General features: G+C 41.3%; 1 protein-coding gene across 1 annotated transcript in view; it reads left to right on the plus strand.

Moving 5' to 3' along the window:
* Positions 1 to 19,553, plus strand: part of SPOCK1 (SPARC (osteonectin), cwcv and kazal like domains proteoglycan 1) — a 324,832-nt gene extending 305,279 nt beyond the window's left edge. Inside the window, exons 8-12 of the mRNA XM_059825381.1 lie at positions 5,126 to 5,242; positions 12,045 to 12,266; positions 12,873 to 12,935; positions 18,185 to 18,322; positions 19,363 to 19,553. Of these exons, the coding sequence (XP_059681364.1) occupies positions 5,126 to 5,242; positions 12,045 to 12,266; positions 12,873 to 12,935; positions 18,185 to 18,322; positions 19,363 to 19,553 (731 nt within the window). The remainder of the gene's footprint in view (positions 1 to 5,125; positions 5,243 to 12,044; positions 12,267 to 12,872; positions 12,936 to 18,184; positions 18,323 to 19,362) is intronic.
* The last annotated feature ends 272 nt before the right edge of the window (positions 19,554 to 19,825 follow it).

The raw sequence follows: 19,825 nt of genomic DNA on the forward strand, positions 1-19,825 counted from the left end.
ACCAATGTATATAGATTAGTATACGCAGAGCTGAAAAAGACCATAATGGAAGCACACCTATAAAAAACTGAGCCTTTACAGCATGCTAATGGCTTTCCATTAGGTCAGATTAATGTTTTCTGCTTGGTGAAAATAGGTATTTAGCAACAGTGCTTTCAGTTTGTTAGGAATAAATAACCGTTGGACCAATTGCTTCACCCTTGGGAATAAATCTGCACTTTCAGTGCTTGCTATTAAATCATTTCCGCAGGATGATTCGTAACGTCTGCAGATTCAGATCTGAGGATGTCAGTTGGATCCAGCAGCAAATACATCCTCCTCCTGCGTTCGCATTGCCGCAGCTCAGGGAAGCGACTGATTCTGCCACTGCTCGTGGTCCCACTGCCACATCAGATGCAGGGCACTGCCCGCTGTGAGCAAGTTGACGAGCTGGATGTTAACCAACCTGCCTCACCATCCCTGTTTGTAACAGCAGCAATACCAACCTGCCGCATGCAGGGAAGTCGTGGGCTGCGCAACGGATGTCGTTGAAGCATGTCAGCAGCGAAGGATCCGGGAATTAGCGTTATGTGGGGACCCGGTATCAGAGGGTTGCTAAGGCAGAACTTTCAGTGACATCGATAAAATAACAAGGATAAAGTCTTGTGGGTTTTCCCTTTTTAAAAGGCATAGGGAATGAATTGAAGCCAGATTCTCTTATCTTGAAGAAAATACACACAGAAGTGAAAAAGCTTGTTTGCACGTGTTTGCACTTGCATCTTTTTCACAGCAGTAGAGTTTTAAATGGTTGTTGTCAGTTGACTGGACAGATTTCAGTTGCTAGAGAGGGGCTATGGGGAGGTTTCTCCCTTGGTGTTCCTCTTCATCCCAGATTTTTAATTAGTGCTTCAAGTCATGTCAATATCCATATTGTTTGCAACCTACGTATTTTCTCCATATAGATCTTCAAACAGCAAGAGACCTATTATCACATCTAATCCTCCTACAGCCTTATTCTTCTCATCTGAGAAATGTTACTTGGAATTACTATTAATAGTAAAGAGGTACATTTGCACTGTATTTTTCATGAAGAGGGTTCTTAAAAATGCTTTATAACTTATGCTAATGCAAATTTATATATGAGGATCTTGGATCTGGGGCTCCTCAGAGCTATGCTTCCCAGTTGTTTGGTACGTATCTAATGGCCTCTACCACCAGAAATAAATCATTAAGTGCTCTGGTTCCTCGATACCCAGCTGGAGGCTGGGCCTGACTTTGTGTTAAACTCATGCCCTCTGAATGTCAGTCCACTTTGAAGTGTCTGAAATAATGTGTCCCAAACCAAACAAATTCAGAATTATTAGAGACTTCTGAAAATGTTCAAATAAAACAAATAAAATAGAATGCAGTTCCATTGGGTAGAGAGGTGGAATCTTTTTAACCGTGCATGGTAGCATTAAAATGAAATTTAATACAAAAAAATGTAAAATAATACTGCCTCTATTTTAATGTGCAGGAGAAAGTAAGATTTAGGGCATGAAATACTTGAATAGAAAATTAACTGAACCTTGCATTAAATTTTTGAAATCTCATGAAGAAATTTATTATTCACTACATATTAACAGCACGGTTGGTTCCTGTTTGACTCATGAAACAGCAGTTATGCTTGTGAAGAAAGACTGCAGTCCTAAGAGAGAACCTCAACAAAATAGCCACTGTTGAATCATCCTTAAGCAACATACTTAAGGAATATCTCAGTTATTCACAAAAAAAATTCTCCAGTATGCAGAAAACTCCAGTTTCGGGCTTACTGTCAAGTCGTGCCTCAGACCAAATTCCAAAGGAAATCTGCAGGGTTTGTGGCATTTTGCAGACCTGTCGGTGAAAACAAGAGAAAGCATCATCCGGGCTGCAGTTTTAAAGACTGACCTGAGAGTGAGTGAATGAGGCAGTCTTCGAGGAAGCGACGGCATAGAAGAGCTTGAAAGCCTATTCTTGCTCCATCAAAATCAAGAGAACTATTGTTAGGGGATGACAGGGCGATACAGGGCTCCTGTGTCTGAGCAGCCGTAGGGTATAACCGAGCTGATGTAGGTCATGAATTGCAGCACTTGGGTAATGGCAGAGAATTGATGTAAGTAGGAATGTACACGTACGTGATAAAAGCTGGTTCCCGACACCGTTAGCATTACAGCCAAGCAAAAAAAAATTATCACGACTTTGTTATGAATGGCATTTTACAGATCCTGACATGTTTGATTGGCTGGACTATACAGAGAAATTGTTGCAAGTCTGATTTACCATTAATTAATCTACTTCTCTTCCACCTACACTGTGCATTCAATCCTGTTTTCTATTGCAATTTAAAAGGACAGATTCCAATTACCTCAGTTGATGCAGTTTAAACCAAATGACCACTTTGCAAAATTTATTTTAGAGGCGTTAGCTTTTCACTGGGAAGGCCATTCTGCAGAGTGCTGAGGCCCGGGAGAGGAGGCGATCGTGCTCCAAGCTCCTGCCCGGCACTCTGCACTGGCAGGATGGCATTGCGGGTTTGAGAGCAAATGGAGTATCCCTCAGAGCATTTGACTTACCTTAGGTTTCCGTGGTGTCTAGAGCCATCTTTGTATTTGGAAGTACACAGATCTGAATAAGGAAAACAACCCTGGAGGGTATTTTCTTTAATACCATTTTTTTTTCCCTGTGACTTGTTGACTTAAAGTCTGTGAAGCACAGCATACCTATACAGAAGGCATGATGAGGGTGTCAGGAAAGCACAGGAATGGCTGTTTGTAGTCCAGAGTTCCAGCCTTGGCTTCCTAAAGATGTTGTGTGCCACAATAAATATTTAGTAAGTATCAGGTTTGCACAATAAAACTACTCATTTCTTGGACAACTGAATCCTCTTTTTTTCACCCCCTTGATATAATCAGTAGTCAAAGCTGTGTTTATGTGTGCAGGTTTGACTGGAGATTCATTTGTGAAATACTCTGAACATATGGATAACCTGTCATGTATGAGGTATTGGCTAAATAACACTTACTTGTCATGCACGGTATTTCTCTTTTCTCCTTTGCAAAATTGACTTTCAAAGGACAACACGGCTACTTGGCAGAAGGAAAGAAAAGACACTGCCTACTTTTAATTCTGAAAGATGATACGATTATCGGTACATTCCTTCTCGGAAAACATTTGTGAAGACAGGTTATTGGAAAGAAGGCTACTGTGGTCTCTCATGTTGCTGTAGTTGCCTAATAATATATTGGCAAAAATTATGTCTGATGAAAATCAGCTGTTGACAATTCAACAGGGGATGCAGGAACAGCATCTCCCATCCCATGTAAAAGAAGCGTCTCCATCACTTCTAACATGTACTTAGGTGCCCAGCTCCTGTTGAAATTAGTGCATGATAGAAATGTCTTTATCTTTATGGATCTAAATTCACAAAATAAGAAATCATTCATGCCTGTCTAGAGCTAGTTCATTCCTGAATATTTATTACCTATAAAATTAGTTTTCTTCTACCCTTCAGCCTTTCAGGCAACATCTCCTGATGGGGGCTTGTTACAGGCAGGATGATAGAATTTGTTCTGCTATTGCTTGTGTTGTGATTTTTCTCTGATAAAAGACTTTGTGAGTAACAGCCAAGGAACAACAGCAGCATGAGATGTGCCTTATAGAAAAGATGGCATGGGGGCTCAAAAATCCTATCACTCTATGACTTTTGCCTTAACTTGCAAAGATAAAATAGTTTATAATGAGTAAAATATAATGTTAATGTAAGAAAATAAAGTGATAAGCTTTTTCAGTAATGTGAGCCATTTTACAGTTAATATTGCATTGTCTTCCATTTTTTTTCTTTAAGACCTCATTTTTCCTTACCTGGACTTAGCCTTAGTGGGATAGTGATCTTCATATTTTTATCTTTAATAGGAAAATCAATCAAACTCTTTCAGCTTTACAGAAAAATGGGAAAATCTTTCTTCCCTCCCCCCCCCCAAATATGCTAAAAAACTTTCCACTTAGAAAAAGCTATAATGCCCTATTTCTAACTTCAGAGTAATTTCTGACCCCAAAAAACCTGTGAGAACAAACAAATACTCACCACAGCCATGAGATATCAGCAAGTTCATTGCAGTCATCGGAGCGGTGAGTTTAACTTTGGAAGATAAGCTGTGGGACTCAATTGTTCTTCAATAAGGTGGAAGGAGGAATATTGTAATGTGCAGCAAATTGGAGAAGACATATTGTGGCTTGCCCTGTGAAGGATGTCTGCCTCTGTGGCATAGCATCTTGCTCTGTATTCGAAGAAATGTCATTTAAAATGTAGAATGAGTGCACAGCAGGAATAATAAAATTGTCTGAGCGTGTGAATTTTAAGCACTAAACATGATACAGAAACAAGAATATTTTTTCTGGCAGAAATGGGTGACTCATGCAGCTTTCTTCCTTACAAATATTTGCTTCAGCTGGACATTAATCTCTTGGCAAAAATTTCTGGAAAAATTAGCTATTTCTCGGTAAAAATTTATAAGAAAAGAAATGTTTCACCTAGCTAACAAAATGGAATTGACAACCTTTAGAGGTGGCAAAGTCTCATTTGCAGTAGAACTAGAGCAACATAACAATTTTCTTTTTTATGTATATAAATAAGTATATATATTTCCTATTACTGTGATAATAGCCTTATACTAAGCCAAATGTGGTCATAAATTATTCCTAGCATCTTGTTCGAGTGGTATGTCTAGGCAAGTATGTCCCTCCTCCCCATCTGTTTGACTGATACTTTTCTCTGCAATCCTAAAAGGTGAAAACATTTAAGTTAAATAGTCACGTAGCTCGAACCGAGAACCTGCGGGTAGCTCTGCGTGTCACTTCTTCTATCACAAATCATGTTAGCTACTGAGGAAGCACTTGAGTACAACTTATAATTCATAATGACTTACTTACATTTTCTTTTTAACTTGAATGACTTACTTACATTTTCTTTTTAACTTGCATCCTTTTCCCTAATGTTCTCTTTTACTTCAGAGCTCTTAATGAGAAGGACTTTACAACCATAAACAATATTTCGCTAATAGACTATCTGGAGAAAGGTTTTTTGCTGGTGCTCTTGTCTCAGTCTGGTGCTTTGTGCTTTTTCTAGCTTGCACAGACAAAGAACTGAGGAATCTCGCTTCGCGACTAAAAGACTGGTTCGGTGCTCTTCACGAGGACGCAAATCGTGTCATCAAACCAACAAGCTCGGAGACGGCACAAGGCAGTAAGAAAACACCTTTCCCATTGAACACTGAGTGTTGTAGGCAGCTTCCCAGCTTGAGAGAGCGTTCAGCTGAGCACAGCTGATAGTGCTACAATGTCGTGTCAAGCAGGTGCCAGCGAGTAAGCAGGTACGCAGGAGACCTGATCCTGCAAATAAATAGCTGCACCCTTTTCTAAAGGAGCTGCAGTCGTTCTGTACTCTGGCCCAAACTGCTCTAAAAACTGACAGCGGGAGATAGAGAGACCTTTACAAGTTAATCAGGCAAATAACTGTGTCTGGAGGCCACGGAGGTCACCTCTATACTAGTATATAAAACTGCTCAGGGACTTTTCTCAAGGCCTGAGGTTAACTAGCGTGACATAGTTTGTGTCTGTACAGTTAAACTCCATGACCCTCCAAATCAGTGTGGCTGCATCCAGATCACTTCTTGGGGATGGACTGTGGTGTATGCTTACCCCCCAGTTTATGGCCAAGCGTTTTCCGACCCAATGGCAGTGGCATGAGCCAAAAACATGGCATACAAGCATAGGGAAAATTATGCCGATGTTGGAAAAGACTCACTTTGATTTTATTTTGCAATTTCCTGCTAATACCTTATATAAGGGAAAGAATAATAAAAACGTCCACATCGCAGCCATGGAGCTGGAATAATTAAATGGTGTGGAAAGCTGGAATCTGTTGTGTCCCAGGTATTTAATAACACCATCTTTGCTTCCTCTGATGCTTTTTTTATTTTTAAGAATAGAAGAAAATGAACAGTTTAGAGGACATTTACTCTCTGGGGGTTAAGCCAGCATGACTGATTTTGATGTCATTTACCCACCAGGGAGGGGAAAGATTCAGATAACAGCATCAAAAGAGGTCATGTTCATCAGAGAGCAGTTGCGAATTTATTTTCTGTAAGGGCTCATTAATCCTTTTAAATAGCATGTCCCAATACACGTGGGCCCTGGGGTTGCAAAGTAGGATGCACAAGTTTTATCTAGGTGTGTGACTCACCTTCACTGCACTGCTCTGATTCTCTGGTACAAGCTGTCTAAAGCCAAAGTCAGCACACACAGAATTTAAAGGGTTCAGTCAACTGCTCCCTTTTAGGGCTCTTTTGACCCCAGTGCCTGGTTTCCCAGTCGTGTAAGACCAGAGAGGCTAAAGGTGCAGTAGGGCAGACCCAGCACATCTGGATGGGCACTTACTGTTGGTCCATGTCTCCACAGCCACTCTTCTTTTGTGCTACTTCTGAGCTTGTGTAGCAATAGATTGCCTCTTCCTAAAGAGACAGAATAGACCACAGGCTATATTGCTCAGATCTGTAGTCAAACCTCATTAATGCCGAGTAGTTGTATCTTAAAGCTATGTGGTGAAACGAGCCATGTTCCGTGTAAATGATCTTTTTCATATCTCCCTTACTTTCCATAGTATTTACAACAAAGACAGTATCTTTAAAACCATATGTCCTACTTATTTCTTAAACAGTACTCCAAAAAAGGGTATTATCATGCAGAGGAAGCCGAACCACAGTGCAAAGAGGCAACTGAATGTACAGCTAATCATGGCTTCAAGATGTGAATTCATTTCAGACCCCAAGACAGAAACCACCAGAGACTAAAAACTTTTTCTGAAGTCCTTTAGGCCCAGAACCACATGAAATCTCATTTTATCAGATGGTCAAAAGGATGTTTTTCATGCAGACGACCTGTGAGCTGCTCATGAGGAACTTGCCAAAGGCCAAAGACCAAATTAATTCCTAAAAGTGTTTGGTCTTTTTTTTTTTTTTGCTGAAGCAATTTCAGTGAGAAAAACATTCCTGGTAATTCTGCAGTGTTTGCTCTGATTCACAGAGGAGCTGTTATCTCTTTTTAGTTTAGTTCGATTCCTGGCAGCTTTTATATGAAAGGCTGCCTTGATGATCTTAAACACTTGATCTCGACAATGTTCATTTTTAGACTGTTGACTTAGTTTGGCACATTTTCTTATTTTCTTATATGTCAGTTAAAAAAGAAAGAAAGAAAGAAAGAAACTTTATGAGTTAAGATGGCTAAATTGTTTCTGAATGCCACAAAACTTGGGCTTGGTTTTCTTTTCAAGAGTTTGCAATAGTATTCATGAATTAATCTGCATGTGCCAAATTCTGCAGCTCCGGTTCTTTCTGGAAGCACTGAGAATACACACAGAGTAAGGATGGCAGTATTTGGCTTCCTCTAACTTCAACTTCAAACATTTGTAAAAATGAAAGAAATCTTAAACAGGGCTCAAAACTCAAAGCAAAGTTCACATACCCAAGCTGAAAAGAACCACATTTGTGTGAATCCTGGCAAACAGGACAGACGCAGCTCTGGAAATACGCTCTGATGTACACATTGCCCTTTTTTTACTGCTCTGCATGTGTTGCCCTCCTCACCAGGCTGATCACTTCATTTAACTGAACTGCTTTGGTTGTGCCTGTATAGTCTTAAAAGGCATGCACATCCTCAAAGTAATCCATTCTGGGTATGCCCCTGTGGCAGTAAAAGGAACAGATGGTGGGATGCGATGACTACGATGCCTCGGACACATCAGCTGTCTAAAAAAGGTGTTCCAGCAGAGATTCCTCTATGCTACATTAAATTTTCAAGATGTTGCTGTGAGTGTAAGTAAGCCTTTGGAGTGTATTAAGTTCACCCCTAAGTGAAGGAAAAAAGTACACTTTTTTTTTTTTTTTTTAACTCTCTTGAAAGGAAAAGGATGAGGGCAAGTCATTGTGTTTGAAACCTCAAACCTTCATTCAATGAGCTATCTGCCAGATCCCAGCAAAGCACCATAGCCCAGGAACTTTGTCTTCTGCAGCCTTTGTACAATTGAAATCTCCTCAATAAATAATATAAGTAACTCAGGGACATGCTTTGACATAAGGAAATAATAAAACTAATTAGGTAGTAATATCAGATTCAAATTGCTCCTGAGCCTGTTGATAGTTCATAACATTCCCATATTGTGTCTAGATAGTCTCTTTGGTTGGAGTGGGAGTTGTTTTTCTTTTAGTAGAGATCTATGCAATATAAAGGATTTTTTCTGGGGAACATTTCTTCTCCTCCTTCCTTTATTTTAGGTGATGGGGAAATTAGGTTAATTATTCCCCTGTTAATTTAATTGTAGTATACTTTAATAAAATAAAACTGGCTCATGTAAGTCAACTCTTGAAGGGAGAAAATCATTTTATGTGCCAGAAGATGTGTTTATTTTTAGTTAGGATTTTCACTTAAAGACTTTTTTAAATTTAATTGCTTTTAATGCAGAGGAGGTGGAGCTTTTTACGTATTAATGGGATATGAGACTTCTACATGCAGGTCACCGGTTTGATTTCCTTCCAGATCTGTAGTGAATGAAAGTTGTTAGGATGCTGACCAGCTGTCAGTCGGAATGAGAAACATGATGGTCTCGATCCAGGTCCTTGTAAGCAGGTGTCCAAATGAGAGCAACCACCACCACAACTGACATTAATTGGCATCTGTGTTGGCAGCCTCCGCCAAGGAGCCAGGAGCAGGAGTGATGTGGAGCCTGCACCGTTCTCTTGCTTCTCACCATAGGCCCTGCAGCGCTGAGCTGATGCGCAGAAAGATGCAGAAAAGTTCTCTCTGAGGTTACTGTTATTCTGGGTCTGTTGTGCTAGAAGTCCAGCCTATTAACCAAGCATTTAATTCGTTACAGAATTACAGTATGTGGTTTATTTCATCCAGCATATTGCGTCATATTTATAAGCAAGTATATCAAAAGACTCCAAAAAGGAGTTAATTCATTCAACATCACTTGGCCTCACCAAGTTGATGGGAGGACAGTGACCTCCCCGTGAAGGTAAGTGAGCTTCGAGAACCTTTTTCCATCAGCTGCCCTGGTTACACAGTAAGTCAGAGCCTGCGTTGCACACTCAGGGCACACTTTGCTTTCATTCCCGTTGGTGGATATCGAGAGCACCCAGGATTGCTGGTTTGGGACTGCAGATGCAATGGTGTAAAAGGTAATTTATGGGCAGCAGCTTTTACCAGGAGGCATTATGAAGTGGAGGTAGATACTACTGTTCACCTTCAACCACATATTGAGGGACAATTGAAGAATTAACCTTTTCACTGATAATAACCATCTAGCTAAGGGCTTTCTGTCACACCTACCACTGTACTATTTAAAGACTTCCAGACCACACTGTCTAATAATCCATCACTGCTTAATAATACAGCCTCTTAATAAACCTAATCTGGAACTCCAGTCACAACAGAGAAAGCTCCCTTTTTTATAAGAAATTATAATCAAAAACTCTTCAACTAATGTAATTAACTGTCTTCGTAAGTGACCTTTCATGATTGTATCTTGCATCCAAGCCCTGATGGTATGTCACAGAGCAGCTTTGTATTCGCATCAGTCACTATCTTGTGATCTGCTCAGACAGCTCAGTGCTGAGGGCACGCTGCTGTTGTGTCCCTGAATGCGTGTTGTACACACAGATAAAGACTTCCCGGCAGGGAGAAAAACAAGACTCAGAAATAATCCACAGACACTGTCAGGGGCACGTTCATGCCAGGATCTCCTCCCTGCGTTGATCCTTGCCAGTTAGGAAGAGACCTTTAGAGACCCACAGGGCTGAGCAACACGTACCGTACTCAACTGGTTGTACAACAGACCTTGTAGGTATTCACCGTAGCAGCAGTAAGTGCCACAACAGAGTGTAAAGACCATCACCAGAGAGGGCGTCTGTGCAGGAAAAGAGCAGCCAGCGGAACCTGGCTGGTTTTCCCCTAGAAACTGTTAAACTGGCATAGCTGAAGCACATACTGATCCCTGCTCCACCGCGCAACTGAATGATCCACCCCTGCCTGTTTGATTACTTTTAACCTGCCCCACGGAGGGCGATCAGGGACAGCAGACACCTGCACAAGGCAGGACTGCGTGTCCTGCTCCTCAGTGCTTTGTAAAGGCAAAGTCAAGGATTTTTAAATCCTTTCACTCTACAAGAGATTGCACAGTGACCAAATCCTGCTTGCCTTCTTTGGGTGAATAAAATAATTGAAGTCAATAGTCCTAATTGCTTCAGCAAGGCAAGCAGGCTTCCTCCCTACATCTATTCACATGGCCTTTTTCTTTTCAGTGTGCTCAAATTCGATTAGATAATGTTAGAGGAGATAACAGCACAAAAATGTGATGAAATGTTCAGCTTGATCTCTCTCTTTCCTGCCCGAGCTGCCTGTAGCCCTGAGGAAATGGTGTTACCTTCTTCCTTTCTTAGAGAAACATGTATTATGAATGACATAAACCTTCCCATTAGTTAACCCTTCTGATAGTTCCTCCGTGTCACTGACAACCTTCAGCTGCAGTTGCATACAAAAAGCACAGCTTCCAGCGTAACGCACTGCCCTCCTTTGGATTGATACTTAAAATAGCAGGCAGGCTGCAGAGCTTGGACAAACTGTCAGCCTGATTCTGGCAACATCTTAGGTTTCACTTTAACAAAGCAGCATCCTGAAATGGGACTTGACACTTAGAGCAAATAAGGCTAAGCTTGACCTCTTTCAATGAAAGATGCAGCAAAAGGAAGAAGCCCATCAGGCTTCTCCACGTAGCCCAGAGCAGGATGAATAGTGCACAGGCAGGTTATCGCACGCAGAAGCAGCGTGAGCGCGAGGTGCCCAGGGTACGTGGTTCAGATACCTTCTGTGCCTGTAAGTCCCCAGCCAATGTATGCATAGATCTGAGTCCTTGTTGAAAACAGTACCCTTATTATCAGCTTTATTAGCTCTACGTTACAAATGTACTTTCTTGCTTCATAGATAACTTGGAAATTAGTCCATGTTTGTACCAAGCATTGAAAATACAGTGACAGCATGGATTTATAATGCCCTGTCTTGTTTGTGAAAGAAGGCAACGCCACTGCTTCTCTGGAGACTGCAGAATACTGGAACATACATATCATGTACATTGTGGGCATCTATATGCATGGCTTGGTCTTTCTGTGATACCGCTGCTGCTGCAGTCTTTTAAGGATTTGGGCTGTTAAAATGAGCGATGATGATGGTTTCCAAAGCACTGGAAGAGCAGAATCCTGTATTGCTGCACAATCCTGTATTGCTGCACAATCCTGGAGGCCACAAGAACGAATAGTGCTCGTATGGCATACAAGAGCATGTGCAGCTCTCTGGAGCTCCCAGCTGAAGCGGTGCCATTCTTGAGAGCGGTGCAAGCAAAAGAGACACTTCATCCCTTCTGTCCTTTTGCCTCCCCCAGCTCACAATCCAGATCAAAGCATTTTGTTGTCCACCACAGGAGGCAGGGCTTTGCAGAGTGAAAAGCTGGGATGAGAGGTGGAAGGTGAGAGCACACTAGGAAAGAATTTGATCAGGGAACTAGAAATGGGTCTGGGAAACAGGAATTAAATTGCATTCAGACTCAGTCTAGTTTAAAAATACAGTGGATGCAGCCTTTTCTCATCACATTTCAGTTTCTTGGAACGAGGCCAACCCACTTGGACTGTGGACAGAAGGAAAAAAAGTGAGAATTTTTTTAATAGAAATAACTTTGAATTACAGTAATCAGCTATGAATCTCAGCCCTCCCCACCCCGCAGCTCCTACAGAGGGTGAGTAGTGCTCTAGTCTGTACCCATGCTTGGGTTTTAAGCTTTACACAATCAGTTCAGTCTTAGAATTTTGTTCTGCTTTGGGCAAGCGAGGGTAAGGTTCAGAGTCCAGCCAAAAAAATTATAAAGGCTTCAGCTAAGCAATGATTCCCGTGCAGTGAGCGTGCTGGGGTTCACTTGGGGATATTTGCCTATCTTCTTACAGGATTTGACACCAGCATACTACCAATCTGTAAGGATTCCTTAGGCTGGATGTTCAACAAACTTGATATGAACTATGACCTGCTGCTGGATCCCTCGGAGATCAGTGCCATTTATCTGGATAAGTATGAGCCATGCGTCAAGCCTCTCTTCAACTCTTGCGACTCCTTCAAAGACGGAAAGCTGTCGAACAATGAGTGGTGCTACTGCTTCCAGAAGCCGGGCGGTGAGTTGTGCAATTTGCAGTACAAAGAGAAGTTGTTTGCGTTTCCCTGGGTTTCAGGTTTGATTGATCCGCTTACAGGGATAGTTTGGTAATTGGCAGTGAGCTGCGTTAAAAGGTCTTTTCTCCGGCATTGGTGTGAAAGGGCATTGTGTAACAATGTTTAATGTCACAGATGAGCCGTATGAATATCCCTTGATCATTAAAACAAACAAAGAAGTAGTAAGTGCCAGTGCACCAGGCCAGAAATAAGCTCGATTGCTGATAGAAAGCTCAAGAACGTACTCTTTTATTAATGCAGAAATTAGTCAATTAGCAAATCATAAACTAGAGAGCTGGCATTATGTCAGTTTGGTGAAAAGAGAGGAAAAACGGTTCAACAATGAAAATGGCCCCCAAACACTGTTCTCAACTACAGTGTGTTGCAATTTTTTTTTTTTAATTAGTGGAGCTAATGACATAAATTTGTTTTGCAGTACAGTACCAGCATATGGGCTTCTTTCATTCCCAGGTGTACAGTAGTCTACATTTCATGTCAGTAGTGAAGCCAGTCATTACGGAGTCTGTCCCGTACCATCTGGAAACTGATTCTCGTACATTATATTTTAGGTCTTCCTTGCCAGAATGAAATGAATAGAATTCAAAAGCTAAGTAGAGGGAAGAGTCTGTTGGGTAAGTTCGATTACTTGCTATTCATTTACTCAACTAATTAAAGCTTCTGTGATTATTGTAACTTTATATGCAGTAATGGTTTTTCAATTAGAGACTAATGTTTTGAGTCAGGAATATGCACCACGGAGTGTAGGCCTGACATTATGAAATTAAACAAATAATGAGATAGCAACATACAGAACAGGTGTCAGCGCGGCAACGGGTTCAGAACTAATTTACAGCTCTCCAGAAATGCAAAGCCTTGTCTGCCCAGAGCTTAATACTGCCTTCATCGCCTCGTAGGTCAGAATAAGCACAGAGGTTGCTTGATACTCAAGCCTCCTGTTTTTGAAGGGTGACTGAAGGTGCCACAGTGCATAGCCAATGGGTTCATGTCTTCTTCCAGTTACGGTGCAACGCATGTACTCCTTGGGGTTCGTTTTTGACTGAGCACCCTTAAAAATATTTCAGTGTATTCCATGTATATGAAGACAGGAATCCGTATGATCTCAGTTCAGGCAGCCCTGCAGGATGCTCCATGCTGTAAGATGTGATAATGCCTGCCCCTCTCTCTGTTGACTGTTGGGAGCCTGAACTGATTCATAATTTACACTGCTCTGATGAATATCTAAAATTAGGTGAAACAAATCCCCATATGGCATTTTCCTACTTAATTGCTAAAAAATCAGTTTGTTGAACTGAGTAAGTTTAAGGTAACTAGTGCCATACCCTAAAATCAGTGTTATGTAGCCTAGCCTTTACGTGGGGGTATCTGATTGAGACTTCTGTCCTAGTGCGTACATGTACGTAGGTCCAAATCACGTGAGGCGTACCAGTACAGATAGTGTCTCTGTTTACAGAAAGCCCTGCATTCCACCCTTGGAGAGTCTGGCTTACCTCAGAGCCGGGTTGTCAGGCCCACCGTCGGGAACCCGCGGCAGGTTCTTACAGCGTCGCTGGCTGCAGCGCAGGGCACGCATGTCAGCTCTGCTGAAACACTTCTCAGATTGCAGTCTGCTGCTCAGATTGCTCTCAGATTTTAGTCTGGTGTTTCTAGATCCTCATTAGCAGACCCTGCAAACAGAGCTTCTGCAAAGCTCGTCCTTGCCAAACCCTGCCATTCCCAGACACCACTGCTGTTTGGACTCAACGTTCAGGTACCTTAGAAACAATCCCAACCCAGATTCTTTGGTTTAAAATAGGAAAAAACATTCCCAAATGCCACAGGGACTATGGTTTAGTTCCATCATCCCTTCCTAGCAAGTTCACATAAAGATTAAGATGTTTTGGAGTTACAGTTCCTGCTGTTCATAGCTGTGGGAGCAAAGGGAGGATTGATCGCTCAGTTGTATGTGTGCCTCATTCAGTAAATATTTGGCATTTGTGTTCGAATGCATGTTGCGGCCGGGGAAGTCATGGTGTTCTCTGTCTCACGGGTGTCATGATTTTCAAAGCCACCTAAAACAAGAAGCAGCCCGGTTCCTAATAGATAGCTTTGGCTATCCCATATTTATTTTCTGCTTTGCTGTTATTTGCTATATGCAATAAATGTCATATAGGTTGAAACATAAGTGGTTTGTTCCAGTGTGCGGGGAAAAATGATGGCTATATTGCAGGTAGTGCAACATGCAGGCAGCTGTAGCACATGTCACTGGGATCGCATCACAATAGCAGAAGTAAAATGACAAAGTAAAAGCAGTAAAAATGGTCCCTTACCACATATAACTTCTAGTCAACTGTATTAAAAAAAAAATGAAGGATGAAAGTGGCTAAGCTCAACAAATCAAGAAGTGTCAGGCATAGGTTGTTCCACAAGCTAGAAGATTATAATATAGAGAAGAACTCTTTGCTTCACCTACCGTGAAAGTCTGCCTGCATAATGGCACCTGTCTGTGAGATTTTAATCTCATCTCGTAGCTATTTATACAGCGGAAAACACTGTCTTTTCTCTTCACTGACTGAAAAAACATGCAAATGGAAACCAAAACATACATGTGACAAAAAACACGCTTGTAGCAACAACAAAGATTGAAGAGAGAGATGAATGTTTTCAGAGAAACTAGCCTTTAATTATTCTCTTTCCTTCTCTGTCCCTGACATATAGAGCACAGCATTTACAGTCTGGACAGTACACATGAAGAAGATTTCTGTTAACTTGTATCCATTGATAAAAAATGATGACTTTTGATACTTTGTTCTCTATATATTTTTCAAAACACATGACAGTTGCAACGAAGTACTTCAAAGCCATTGCCATTAGATATGTTGAATTTGGAGGCCTTCAAATAGAGTCTATCATCCCAGGGGACTGAATTAAAAAGTAAACAGCACTATTCATCTTTTCCTACCAGATTTATCTAGAGTACAATTAACTGCAGAGAGTGTACTTTTAGAGCGTACAACTGTGCAGCCTGATAATGCTTCTCCCACATCACTAAGGTAATAAATTTCTGCTCCCGTCACTATTTTCTTCTGTATCATCAGCCCTGTGAATTCAGCAAACATAATAGCTAATACCGGGAGCTGTGTGCCGGCTAGCACTTAATTCTGTCAGGCTTTTACCTGTGTGCTTCACTGTCTTTAGCATATAATTATTCTCCCCATGTCCTCTGAGGAAGGGAAGTATTATATAGATAAGGAAATGATGCCAAAAAAAGAAGACATACAGGTCTGGATCCATAAAGAGGATATAGATGCAACAGTGCTGTTCAAGTTTGCGTGGAATAATTAAATACTCCGTGGGACAAAGAGAGATGGGGGAAGCAGGATTCACTCGCCTGAGGCAGTTCAGCGGGGAGTAACTAACATTTTGTGGTGCTTAATAGTAAAGCTGGTGCACCAGCGGTCCTCTCCACACTTGTGGGGAAGCACCGTCTGTGCAAGAACCTCTGGAGAGGAAAACTCCTTTCTCCTTCCAAACCCTGTGGACGTTCTCTGACGCCAAACCAAATTATGGGGTGAAACGTTCCCACTAAATGGGCTGTCTGGATGCCACGCTCCAGCATAGCAGCGCTTGTAGCCAGAGCTTATGTCTAATGAACACAGGGGCTGATTTGTGTAGGATTTACAGGACGAATCATCATGCTGTGCAACACTTGCTCCCAGTGACTCTCTGTCCTCACCAGATTATCACCTGCACCTGACACATTGGAGACGACATGCTGTAATCTTCCCTCCGATGGTTGGCAAATACTGTGGCATTAGTATGCGTAGCTAAATATTTAAAGCTCCAGCGTTACATACAAATTGGCACAAATTTCCCATGCAGAAGGAAAAGTACCTTCTACTCTTCACTGTGATCCAAAGTGTGAATCCTTTCCACACACAGTTATGTTGGCAGTGAGCCTGGGCCATAATTTATTTTTAAATCTATGGCTTTTACAGGCAGTGTGGAACATTTTAATACCTCACAAGAAACACAGTGAAACTAAGCAAAAAGGCCTGTTTCAAAGAAGGGAAAGGTTGCATTGCCCAAGGAAAAGCGAAAGCATGAGACAGTTCAAAATGCAGAGGCCATTCTCTGCTCAGCCCGTGATGCCGCTGAGGTTCCCCCCTTGATTCTTCCCTGGAGCCAGATGCTCATCTGATATAACAGGGGAGCTCTGGTGACAAGGGTACAGCTATGCTGACTTACACCAGCTCAAAATCAGCACCTGAGCATTTTTCCCAAGGTTGTGTATAGTCTGGTAGACACCTAGAGTGCTTAACAGAGAGAGGACATGAGCATAAATACGAAAAAAAACTTTCTCAGTCAATATTGAAATAAAGGATTGAACAGTGAGCATTAACTTACAAAAACCTGCAAAGGCAAATACCTATACATGGTTGTTAGAACCATTTTTTTTTTTATAAATAGTGAAAATTAGTCTTTGGTAGTCATCAGTATGCTTACATTTGTACATGAATGTAATGATGGTACCTGTAAGCAAACCTGCTGTAAGGTCATGCTTTGAAGTTATTTAAAATACTCTCACTAATAGATGTGAAGTGGTCTCCAAAACTGATCCGATATGCGAAGATTTCTGCAGATTTTCAAAGGTTTCCGTTCCCATCTTCCAGACCTACATTAGCAGCACTCAAACATTAGACAAGATCTGCAGTGCGATGAGTTTGGAAAGTCAGTGGTTCACTTTCTATAGATGTGTGTGTGTGTGTGTACGAGAGGGACTGACTTCCACTTTTGTGTCTTTTATAGAGGAAATTTCATGACATTTGGGCAGCGCCTTCTCATTCGTTTTTTCTGTGAGAAACGTAGTGGAAATAGCCCCTTTGACACATGAACTGTGTGAAGAGATGCTATACACATGGAACTAGTTAAAAAACTTACTGAGTGACCAGTAAATCACTGGTATCTTTGACAAAGGAGAAAAACACTTTCTCAAAAATCATTTGAGACAAGAAATCTGGGGGCAAAGGTGGGTTTCTGCCATGTTTCGAATTGAAGCAATTGGCAAAGAAGGGAAAATGACTGTACTGACCTCCCCTGGGACTAAAGCTAACTCATCTCAAAGGACAAGAGGACTTTTCATATTGAGGTACATTTGCTCTATCTGCTGAAAATGGTGGGAACAATAAAAGGGGTTTCTCCCGAGAGCTTCCCATTCTGCAGAAACCTGAATGAACCACGCTCTACAAGGCTGAACTACATTGGTTTTATTGTGAGACAAATCTTGGGCTTCAAATCCAAAGACTTACTGACTTCAAATCCTGCTGTCCCTCTCTGCAAAGCTTATGCATTACTTCTCCTTTTATGCATGGGAACTCTCCGTAAGTCGGAAGTTGTGCTTGAGATTAGTATGAATAGCAAGCAGATGGCAGATACCTTCCAGGGATAATTACAGTGTTGTGAAAAGACTTACATGATAAACACTGAAGGAGTGCAAATGGAAGGGAAATGCAGAATTAATGAACTTGGGGTAATAATCCAGTTGGGAAGAAAAGTTTAAAACCAGGAGTTAAATCTGAAAGGGGCTCTGTGGGAATATTAATCATTCAGGAACAGACTGAACCTATCTCTAGTACCGTATGCCATCACCCTCCATGTGCTATATATGCACAAACATTTATGCACTCTGCAGTGACCAGGGTGACTGAAAATAGTTAATGATATATAATTTCTGCTCCCTTTTAGGCACCAGATAATCACATGTATTTTCTTCCCAAGATTGTAAAGATCTTCCTGTAAATAATTGACAAGTTCATAATAGTCTATATACCTGCTTGCTCCTATAGAGGCTCGCATTGCTGATTATACCTTATATTTTATTCAGGTGCTTTCATCCCACGCTGCAATGAAGAAGGTTATTACAAAGCCACTCAGTGCCACGGCAGCACAGGGCAGTGCTGGTGTGTTGATAAGTACGGGAATGAGATAGCCGGCTCAAGAAAGCAAGGGACAGTTAGTTGTGGTGAGTAATGACGTGCTTTCCTCAGACAACAAAGGAATTAACACTGTTGTAAGCCCTGCCATTGCTGTACGATGGAGTGTGATAACAAAAGTGATGACAGGGAAACATGACTACCAGTGTTCAAAGCGCTCCTGTGTTTTCCTATTCAGACTACCAATGGGGCCCTTATATACGTAGTGGTCCTTTGGACTGGGGAGGGTACAGCAGAAGTTAACAGGCAATAACCACCAATGATAGGAAGATATTTTTGCTACCAGCCTGGAAAATGTAGTAATTGATATTAAAATCAAGGCTATGGGATTGTTATGCGTGGTTATTGAATATATTGTTCTGTATACTCTGGAACACACATTTACTGGGACTTCATGGATAATGTCTTTCCTGTCAAAGGAAGCCCTAAATGTGTAAAATTTTGTGAATTAACAACCAAGCCAAGTAAAATTGCTGACAGGACAGTATTATGTAGGTATGTGAAATCACCAATTAGCTGTTATACCTAGGGAAGTGAGATTTCAGCCGTGTTCCTTCAGAGTGCTTCGGTGATGGCTGTGGATGCAGCTTGCTTTCTTCTTCAGGAAGAAACAGAAAAGGGAGAGACCTGGAAGGTCCGAGATGCCCAGAATCACATCACAGATGTTAGGCTCAGTAGCTACATTTGCAGAGTGTGGTTTATGCACTTAAATAAAACCAATTTGTGGAATATTTTTAGCCTGGTTTAGAGTTGTGATGGGATGAAAGTCTTTACAAACGAGTAATGATTTTCTGGCCTGCATGCATGTGGACTGAGACTCTCCAGTCGAGTCTCTGGGAGGAGTGCGATGCATAGTTTTTTATGCAAGTAAGTTTTTCAGAGTAAATTGGTATCTGTTTATCCCAGTTCAGGATGAAAATTGAAATTTAGAGCTTGTTTCATGAATAGCTGAACCAATGAATTTTAAAAGTAACATTGCAAATGACACTGGCTTGAATGACAAGGGTAGTGATGAACGAGGGATTTGGTGTCATGTGAGGGAATGACCTTTCCTGCTCACCTGTTTCAGAAGAAGAGCAAGAAACCTCAGGGGATTTTGGCAGCGGTGGATCTGTTGTATTGTTGGATGATTTGGATGAGGAACCTGAAGCAGCAAAAAAAGACAAAGAAGGGAAACTGAAGATTCATGTAAGAGCAGCTAATGAAGATGATGAAGATGAAGATGATGATAAGGATGATGAAATTGGTTATATATGGTAGTGCCCATCATAATGAGGACTCATGTTTTGCACAATATTGCAAGTCACATCATATCTCTGCAATTGTATCTGAGAGTACCTGGCACAAATATTCCCTCTCTACTGAGTTTAATTTTGTATGGTCTATTTAATTTGGAAGACAGCTTTTTTTTCCAGCAAGGACTGTTCGGAATGCAGCTTTTGTTCAGTTGGTTTGGGGGATTTTTGTTCTATCCACAGGGGCAATGAGTTTTGCTTCAAAAACATTTCATGTCTTAATCCTCACTTGCACAG

This window comes from Gavia stellata, chromosome 16, assembly GCF_030936135.1.
Source record: "Gavia stellata isolate bGavSte3 chromosome 16, bGavSte3.hap2, whole genome shotgun sequence".
Classification (NCBI taxonomy): domain Eukaryota; kingdom Metazoa; phylum Chordata; class Aves; order Gaviiformes; family Gaviidae; genus Gavia; species Gavia stellata.